The sequence below is a fragment of the Orycteropus afer genome, unplaced genomic scaffold, assembly GCF_000298275.1.
Source record: "Orycteropus afer afer isolate SDZICR_OR568_19922 unplaced genomic scaffold, OryAfe1.0 scaffold00218, whole genome shotgun sequence".
Taxonomy (NCBI): domain Eukaryota; kingdom Metazoa; phylum Chordata; class Mammalia; order Tubulidentata; family Orycteropodidae; genus Orycteropus; species Orycteropus afer.
The window spans coordinates 3,167,909-3,178,332 of NW_006921805.1; the positions used below are offsets into that span (position 1 = coordinate 3,167,909).

At 42.1% G+C, this 10,424-nt stretch overlaps 1 protein-coding gene across 1 annotated transcript in view; it reads right to left on the reverse strand.

The window, feature by feature from the left end:
* GLB1 (galactosidase beta 1) overlaps positions 1 to 10,424 on the reverse strand; it is a 131,645-nt gene that overhangs the window by 17,356 nt on the left and 103,865 nt on the right. Inside the window, exons 13-15 of the mRNA XM_007948665.2 lie at positions 9,624 to 9,737; positions 8,118 to 8,249; positions 4,056 to 4,310 (exon numbers count right to left, since the gene is read on the reverse strand). Coding sequence (XP_007946856.2) covers positions 4,056 to 4,310; positions 8,118 to 8,249; positions 9,624 to 9,737 — 501 coding nt within the window. The remainder of the gene's footprint in view (positions 1 to 4,055; positions 4,311 to 8,117; positions 8,250 to 9,623; positions 9,738 to 10,424) is intronic.

A 10,424-nucleotide genomic window follows, 5' to 3' on the forward strand; every position in this document is an offset into this window, starting at 1 on the left:
ATATGTGAACTGCTGTATGAAAAGTGAATTTACTCTGTAAATCTTCACCCAAATCCTAAAAAAAAAAAAAAAAAAGTCATGTGGGGACTCAGATCTGTCCCTTCTGAGGCTGCTGATCATTTAGACCCTCAGGAGTTGGCCTGAGACTGTCCTCAGCAAAGGGATGCTACCCACCAGAAAACAATGAAAACACATCTGCTCTGCTTCACGTATGATATGTGTACATCCTCTAGCCTTCAGACCTCCTCAACCAGGGACCCACAAATCCCTTGGATGGGCTCTCCACTACCTTGGTAATAGCTTTATTGAGATTTAATTCACAAACCAAATAATTCACCCATTTAAAATGTATTATAATTCAGTGATTTTTAGTATATTCACAGAGTTGTGCAACCATCGTCACAAGACATTTTGGAACATTTTCATCACTGGAAAAAGAAGCCTCATATTCTCTAACATTCACTCTCCACGTCCCCTCACTCAACACTCTCCTTCCCCTGACCCAGGCAACCACTCATCTACTTTCTGTCTCTATAGATTTCCCTATTCTGAGCCATCATATGAATGGAATCATATAAGTGGTCTTTTGTGACTAGCCTCTTTCACTTAGCATGTTTGCAAGGTACTTCCACGTTTTTATGGACGAATATTCCATTGTAGGAAAATAACACATGTTGTTAATTTTCTCATCTGCAATGGACATATGGATTGTTTCTACCTTTTGGTTATTGTGAATAATGCTTTTATAAACATTCAAATAATGCTGCTATAAACATCAAACATTTGAACACTTATGTGAAGTTTTTATGTAGAAAAATGGATTGGGTAGAGCTGTCAGGCCTGAATCCTCTGACACATTCACACGTTGTGTGTATATGCACTTTTTAAGAGGGAAGGGGCAGTGCTCATCAAACCCCAAAGAGGCCCTGCCCAGTTAATTAGCATAAACTCCTCATTGGCCTTTGAGCCCTATACAGTACTGCCTGCTTTTTCACAGGTGCTTTCAAGTCAGACACACCTGGGGCTTAGATATCTATGTTCCACAAAGTACTTTAGAACCTCATACAAGTTCAAACCCACCAGCCACTCCTTGGAAGGAAGATGGGGCAATCTACTTCTGTAGTGATACTGCCTCGGAAACCCAAGGAGGGGTTGCTATGAGTTGGGTCCGACTTGATGGCACATAACAACAGCAACAACAACAACAAGTTATTCAGCTCCAAGTTTCCATTTGCTCATCTGCATATTGGTGGTAGTAATAGGACATCCCACCACAGGAGTCTCTTTTGATGATTAAGGAGATAGTGTTAATAAAGTGTTGAGTGGAATACCTGGCTCAATAATTCTTGGGTGTGACATCTTTATGACCTGGAGTGAACCTCCTCTGACCTCCCAAAATGCCTCATGCTTCCATTTCTTTATTTTTGCTCCTATTATTCTCCCACCTGAAATTCCTTCCCTGACAAAACTTACTGTGATAAAGGGCATTCCTTCCTTCAGGTCCATTTCAAGCTAAGGCACTCAGCCCTTCCTATAATTCCTGAAACAGCTATGTTCTTCCGCTTTGCTTCTCTTAAGAGCACTTTCTCTTAAGGCACTAAATTGACACCATTTGGTACAATCATAGTTTGTGTTCAGGTCTTCTCATTTTCCTTGGCCTATATCCATATCCACACAGCAAAGCCCCACAATAACAAAAGGACAACCCGAGACCTGATATTCCTCCCATCTGCTTTCTTCCCAGGGACTCAACAACACAGGTGTCTGTGTATGCACCCATCCATCTGAAAACATTTAAAGAGCAACTAGGCCCCTGGAGAGGCAGGATGGTGAGCAATCTGGGCACCTTCCCACAAAGCTCACAACCCAGAGGGTAAAACAGAGATGCCAACTTAAGTGCCATGAAGCATCACAGTGCTAAGTCCAAGTGGGACACAAGGGTAAGCACAGAACGGCATGGCCAGAGCTTTTCCTGGGCTGAGGGTCTCTTAGCTGCTGTGGAGTCCACTCCCAACTCATGGCAATCCCATGCACAACAGAATGAAATGCTACTCGGTCCTGTTCCACCCCCATGATCAGTTACAGATTACACCACTGTTATCCACAGGGTTTTTTGTGAAATAGATCACCAGGCCTTTCTTTCTAGTCTGTCTTAGTCTGGAAGCTCTACAGAAACCTGTTAATGTCATAGCAACATGCAAACCACCACTGACAGGTGGCGGCTATTCATGATGTGCATTACATGGGAAGGAAATGCAGGTCTACCACATGGAAGGTGAGAATTCCACCAGTAAACCACCAATGCCTCATACTAAGGGTCTGGGACGGTTTTATAGAGGCATTAACACCAGTCTTGACAAATGAATATAGCACGGCCAGGTGGGCACAGTGGGGGAGATAAAGAGGTTGAACAAAGGAAAGATATGAAAACAGGACACCAAGAGGAAGGAGTATGGGAGAAGGCAAGGAAATAACAACATGCTTGCTATCTAAAGGGAAGCAATTCAGGGAGGGAGGGTTTTAATTTTATTTTAGGCCCTAGAACCCCTAGATTTCATTTTTTGGACACAGGAAGAGAGTCGGCAGAAAAGGTGGAAAGGTTGACAAAATGCAGGAGAACGTATGAGAGTTGAATCCTGACCTGGAGGAAGAAGGCATAGAGGGCATTCAGAGCTCAGACTTCCTCCTAGAGACCAGTGGGCAGGAAGTGAGGGTGGAGGCAGAGAGATAAGGCTGACAGGAAATTGAGGGAACAAAAGGAGTTACACCTTATAGCAGTCAAATTATACCTGACAGCAAGATGAAGGCCTCAGCTGAGGGGGTGGGGTAAAGAATAAGATACTTACGAAGGTGAAGGTAATAAAGGTCAATTGGAGAAAAAAGAAAGAGAGAGACCATAGACTTCTTGGCAAGACTGATGCCTCCTGAGGCTGCGGATAGTGAGGACATGACCCTGATGAGTGACTAGAGCAGCCTGCCCACTGTGCTCAGTTATTGCTTAGCAAGAAAGTCATCATTCACTAAAGGGAGTTGCCAATCAAATGGGGCAGGTGAGACATGCAAGCTGGTCACTGAATCCCTAAAGATCTGCCACCATCTCGCTCCTGAGGAATGCGTAGACTAACACAGAACACGCTCCACACCCACAACTGTCACACAACATCTTCTTCTTATTATTATTATTATAGTTTCGGTGAAAGTTTACAGAGCAAATGAGTTTCCATTCAATAATTTATACACATTTTGTTTGTGACATTGGTTCCAATCCCCAAAATTTAACAGCACTCTTTCCCCTTTCTCCCTATGTTCCTTATTTCTATTCATCCTTCTTTCCTGCCCCTTCCTGCCTTCTGAATTTTGTTTTTAGGCAAATGCTGCCTTTTGCTCTTGTATCACTGACTGCACTGGGGAGTATGTTCCTTGTGTTATTATTCACCTGATAGGCCTCTCTATTGTTTGGCTCAACGTTGATGCCCAGGAGTTGGTTCAGTTCCAGGCTTGAAGGGTATCTAAGATCCACAGCCTTGGGGGTTCCACCAATCTCTATTAGACCAATAAGTGTGGTCATTTTTATGATTTTGAATTTTGTTCTACATTTTTTTTTCTTCCTCTCTGTCCAGGACCTTCCATTGTGATACTGATCAGAGCAATTGGTGATCATCTAGTTCATCTAGTCTCAGGGTAGTGGAAGCTGTGATTCACATGCACCATTGGTGCTTTGGACTGTTTTCTGAGTCTTTGATTTTCTTCACTCTTTTTTGCACTAGACAGGGAGAGACCAGAAGTCGCTTCTTAGATGGCCACTCACAAGCTTTAAAGATCCTGTTGCTACTCACCAAAGTAGGATATAGAACACTGTCTTTGTGGACTATGTTATGCCAACTGATCAAGAGGTCTCCAAGACTGTGGTCTCAAGTCCCCAAGTACAGTGAATCATTCCTTCAAGGTGTTTGGTTATGGCTAAGAAACTAACAGCTCCTTTGAATTCTTTCTTAGACACTAAAAAATCAGACATTTGGAGCCTCAATTCAAACACTTTCCATGAAGACACGTACCTTGGTCCAGCCAGGAAACTGGATAAATGTATCCTGGGGCAAGTCTGGGATCCCACTGGGAATGGAGAAGTTCCCCACATAAAAGGCTGGAAGTGTGAAGTTAGATGAATTGGGAGGCCCAGCTTCAACGTGGTAGCTGTTGTGATGACCACCCCAGCCCCCTAGGTGGCTGTGCACTGCATCCTCTGTGTTTAGCGGGAAGATCAGCCAGTCTGTGAGGACCTGGTAGCCCAGAGTCAGGTTAGAAATCAAACCCTGCAAAGGAAAGACAGAGAACAATGAGCTGGAGGTAGGAACGAAAAGGGCTTCAAGTCTCTGCATTCCAGCCCTGAATTCCTGGGAAAAGTAAAAAGGTATACACACAGCAATAGTGAATGAAACTCAAACTGTGTGTAAGTTGAAGTGATATGGATCTGGCTTGAAGCTGAATCACACCTTCTTGGCTGGAGGTACATTGCCCAAACCACAGCCCCTCTCTCCTTTGGAGGCCAGGATGTCCCCACAAAGGCCAAGAGTTTTGCCCCTACTGAAAGGAGGTGAATGAATCACTATAACTTTCTTTCTTCCTTTATTTTTCTCTTTAAAATATCAAGTATTTATTTATCTCATGATTCTGTGCTTTAGCAGCTTAGGCTGAGGTTAGCTGGAAGATCTTTCTGGTTTTGACTGGGTGGTCAGTTGCCAGGTCTTGGGGTGGGAGACTGGTTGATCAAAGGGGACCTCTTGTCTCTATTTCACATGGCCTCTCATCTTCTAGCAGGTTGGCCTGGGCTTGCTCACATGAAGATGGCAGGGTTCCAAGAGAAAGCGGGAGGAAGTGGGTAAAACCTCTTGAGGCCTAGGCTTGAACTATACAAGGTCACCTCTCCCACATCCTACTGACCAAAGCAAGTCACTATAGCTTTTGACTCCAAATCCCTAGTTCTCAGTGTTTGCTTCAGAGCCACTGCTAGAATGGAAGAAAGGTGGAATCTGAGGAATGGGAGAATGGAGTGGGGGATGCGAAAGAGCATCGTCCCACCGTAGATGGGAGACAGCGAAGCAACCAATCCTGCCCATTACAAAGAACTGGAAGCAAGTTTTGACCTTGAGCCTCTCAAAGAGAAACTCACAGGGATGACTATACCTGAGACCATGTATCTGTTGTGAGATCTAAATGAGATAACATAAATGAGAATATTTTAACCCCTGTAAAAGGAGGTAAAGGGTAGTGATGATGATGGTGAGCCTCACTTGCGTTCTGAATTTTTTTTTTTTGGTGCAGTTTCTGGGGTGCCTGTGATGGTGGCTACTACATTAAAGCCCATGCTCACAGTTCATCTGACTTTACTGTCCTGTCTTTCATGTGGGGAACTTTTCTATTCCTGGTGGAATCCCAGATTTGTCTCAGGATACCTTTCAATATCAAGCCTTAAATGCCCAGTTAGTAATTCAAACAACATTAACCAGGCAGCTACATGCCAGGCTCTCTGCTGTTTACTGGGGACCCAGAGACTACACAGCAGAGTACCCCCTCACCTGTAAGGACATGGAAGGAAGACCATTAATTACATCCTTAGCATAAGAACTGTCATAGAAATATTTATTCTTGAGGCAAAGGCAGCTCCCATGCTGTATTCCGTAAGTCTGAGCTGTCAGCAAGAGCATATGAAATACCCCAGACACTTGCTTGTCCTAGACTAGGTGGTGCTATCATCCCCTTGGTGCAGGCCTCTCCTCTAGCAAAGGGTAAGCTACTTGAGAATAAACCTTTTACCTCGCTATATGCATTCTCTGATGCACTTCATGCAGCATCTCATAGAGAGTGAGCCTAACAAATGTTGGGGAATAATGCTCTAAAACTATTTCTTAGGAAGATATATTTAGACTGGGCACAGAGTAGCCAATAGGCAGAGGCAGGGCACCAACGGAAAGGCTTTCTGGAATTCAAAAGTTTGTCATGGACTATCCACACTCAGAAAACCCCACACCAAATTCTAAGCTGATTTTGTTAGAAAGGGAGTGCCTTTGCAAGCTGGGTGGGTTTTTTTCAATAGAGGAAGAGCACAGTAGCAAGGTGGAGTGGCTTCCTTCTTCTGTTTCTTTCTAAAGGATGACTGAGCTCAAACACAAGGGAAGCACTCTGTTTGCAGAGCTCAACTTTCTTACCACCTGCAGAGGAAAAGAGGTCTTTAAAATAACTGAACATTTAGGCTACAAAATAAATTAAGATAGGTTTACTCATCAAACTTGGCAAAATATGTGTGTTTTTTTAAAATTCCTTCTGCATTAAAAGGCACGAAGGGAAAGCATGTATGTGTGAGAGTTTTAAAATGGAGATTATGAAAAGCTTCCTCAGACTGCTCAAGAACAATCCCCTCAATCCCCGAGTCCCTAATTCCCAGCAGTGTGGAGACCGCAGGGGCTGCAGGCCCAGACGAACTTGCATTCATATTGCTGGCTCACTATTTACTGTGGGCCAAGTCAATGCACTTCTATGAGGCTCAGTTTTTCCTTCTGCAAAATGGGGGCAGTCATACTTCCCTTGCAGTTGCAGCAGAGAACTTAATGACTGAGAATAAAGAATGAAAAATACATGGATTTCTGCTTTAATACTCTGTCGCCATGTTTCTAGGGAGATGTGATGTATATAGCCACAATCTTCCTGGCTCTACAAAATCAGTCCATTGGGTTGTAAAAACCTGGCCTAAACCTGCAATACATTCAATTCAATATGAAAATCTACTAAGGATATTCATATTTCCTCTATGTCTGCTCACTAGTTTAAAGACAACCCATGAAGTTAGAGAGTTCAGGAAATAAGGCTGTCTTCAAATACAGCATTTTCAAAGCTTAAAAAAAAGTACATTGAGTCTAAGTTAGAGATAAGGCCTCGGACTCATTTCCCTTTTACTATTCCTAAACTTACCAAAGATCTATTTGTGGCAAGTTCTGCTTCTGAAAAAGGCCGACGAACTGAAGACAACTATAAAACTTGAACGGGATATATTTAAAAAATCTTCCTGAAGGTATTTAAGATGTAACAAGAGTGAGAACTGATGGATCAAGTTGTGGGAGAGGACAGGAATCCAGAGAGAGGAGCTTGAAAGTCCCCCTTTTGCTCTAGGGCCACCTGTGTTTGCAAAGAGGCAGGTAAGAAGCAGAGCCATGTTTCCGGGAACCCCATGGGGTCAGAGGAGACAAAAATCAGAAAGATATGGCCTGGATAAACCATTCTCCTATCCCTCCTTGGGATGGGACCACTAAGGGTGATGTGGATGTTAAATGAGCCTTCACAGAGACTGCAGCCAGGCTTTATGTTTTTTAGACAGGTTAACAAAACAAAAACCCTTAAACCGAGATCAGAAGGGCAATTGCACAGGGAGATAGTTCAGGGGGCAGGTCTGCATAGGAAAGAAGGACACAGGGAAGAGATAACTACAGGGAGGAAGTGGGAAGAAAGGTGTTAAAACAAACAAACAAAACCTTAAAACTTGAATCTGACTTAAGGTGGTCCCAGTTTATTAGCATTTCCAGGAGCCCAGAGAAATAAAAATCATCCCAGGCTTCAAATGATTTCTAAAGCACTTTTTCAAATACAATGTCTGCAACACAATGCAAAATAACCAGGCACATGAAGACATAAGATACCATGAGAGTAAATCAGCAAAAACAGACAACAGAAGTAAGTGCACAGTGGTTCTAGATATTGAAATTATCAGACATGAGCTATACAACAACCATGCTCACCATATTTATGGAGGAAAAACTCAAAACTCAAAAATTTCAGCAGGAAACCAAGAATTACAAAAAGTGGCATAGGAGAGTAGTAGAGAAGCATTTAGATATTCTGGAACTCTGAAGCTCCTTGTAGTTAACTGATAACACAGAGAAGGCCAAAGCAATCAGAATCCTGGTTTGCAGCAGAACTTGCAGACAAAATTCTGACCTTGATGCTGACTGGATTCTTAAACATGTCACAAACGGTATCTTCAATGAAAAGCAAAAAGACCAACATGTCTGCAATAAGATGACAGAGGTCAATTCAATGATGTCAGTGCCTGAATGGTCTGCTTGTCCTACCTTAAAATCATTGTTATATCTGCCATAATTCACTCGCCCCATGTTCTCCACCAGCAGGTCCAGAGTGGCTCCAGCTTCTCCTACTATGTTCAGACTGATCACCTTATTTCGCTCAAGGACTCCCTGGGGGACCTGTAGGTTCAATGCCAAATGAGAACTAGGTAAGATCAACAAAGAAAGACAGAATGCTCAGTTTATTTAGCACTCATTTTGCAGCCTTGAAGTTTCACCAGACTTGGTAGGGAATGCCTCCTGGGGTTGCCAAGGCAGTATCACTACAGAAGTAGATTGCCCAACCTTCCTTCGGAGGAGTGGCTGGTGGGTTTGAACCGCCAGCCTTCTGGTTAACAGTCAAGCGCTTTAGGCACTATGCTACCAGAGCTCCTGCCAAGTTCCCTGAGGTGGGAAATCACTTGTCAAAGCAAGGGAAAATCTAGATTGGTTTCTTGTGCTCTGGGATCATTTATTTTTACTATTTTGTTGATCATTTATTTTTAATGGAAAGAGAATGGGGCAAATTTCCAGGGAGGACTACCATTAGAGGAACTGCTTCTTGTTCCCACAGCACATAAGACAGTCATATGAAAAACAGCTTCTAAATAACATGGAGAGGGAGATGAGACAAAATCAGATAAATGAGATAAAATCAGAGAGTTTGCTGGAGTATTCTCACTTCAAAAGACTTGATAAAATGCATTAACCACAAAAATCAAACAACAGAATAAAGGAAAACAACAGGTACCTTATCAGCAATATATATCCCAATTTTTCAAAAAGTCTAAATTTTTTTAAAAATTGGTACTACATTAGCACAATTCACCAAGTAACACTAAAATGAAGCAAAAAAAAAAAAAAAAAATCAGTATACCTACAACATAGAAACTTGCTCTAACTAAAATTTAAAGCGCTGATTACCATAGCATGGAAATGTTTTAATATTAAATTTTCTGAAGAAATTTTCTTGGTTAAAAAAATCACTTCATGTATTGTTTCACATAATGATTTTAATAGAGAGATGAAAATGTTAAAATTTACCTATGCTCTGTTAATGAACTTCTTTGTGTATTTTAGTTACAATGATCATAAAATCTCCTTCAGAATATAATTTCTCATGGAGAATGAAGGCACAAAGCTAAATGAATCAGTGACATTTACAAAGTTGAATCAGAAATGGACCCATCCTCAAGGAGCTCACAGTACAATTTGGAAAGATGACCTGGGCAAGATGCCCTGCTCAGTCAGAGAAGGATGGCTGTGTGTATGTGGGGGGAGGCACTAGAGAGGGCAGAGCCGTGAGCACAGCTCTCAGTGCAAAGATGGGTAAGGGGGTATTCAAGGCAGATGGTGCATGAGTGAGGCCATATTTGCAAGCAAGTTTCCCAGCTGAGGGAGGAGAAGACAAGGAGTGGAGCCCAAGGTTAGAAAGGTGGACAAGGGCCTCAAATGCCACCATTTAGCCCTCTACCCCATTAAAGCAGAAATGCACAGTTGAGAGACAATTCTTACCCCATTCACGGAGACATAGGCCCGATCATGGACTCCATTGGTGGGTGTAGAGAGGGGTGTTGGGTAGCTGCAATTATTAGGAAGTGTTGTTCGGTACAACACAAACCCAAAATACTGGTTAAGAAAAAAAAAAGAGAGATTTAAGAAAAATATATCACACTAGCCATTCATTTTAAGAAAACTTGGTTACCCTTGATCTATATGAAAACAGTGATGTTTCTAAAACCCTAAGGAATGAAAAGCTTCTCTAACCCCAGCAAAACTTCAATTGGAAAGAAGGGGACTGGCTTAAATCTTTAGATCACAGAATAATTATCATTTCAGAAAACAGCAAGGAATGCTGAAGAGTGCCTTAATAAACATCCCTTTTACAGATGAGGAAACTGGATTCTGGACAAAGTAAGTGACTTGTTCATGGTCACTCAGGGAAATCACACCATATATACCAAAAGGTTATTTATGGTAACTCAAAAAACAAAATCAATTGGGAGTTACTGCTTAAGAGGTACTGAGTTCCTGTTTGGGGTGATGAGAAAGTTTTGGAAATAGATAGTGGTAATGGTTTCATAACATTGTGAATGCATTACTATCACTGAATTGTATATTAAAAATAGGGAAAATGGCAAACATATAAATACACACACACACACACAAATCACATAATCTGGAGCTCTGGTGATGCAGTGCCTAAGGCATTACCAGAAGTTTAGCAGTTTAAATCCACCAGACTTGGAAACCCAGCGGGGTCATTATGAGTCAGAATCCACTCAATGTCAGTGGGTTTGGTGTATATATATATAT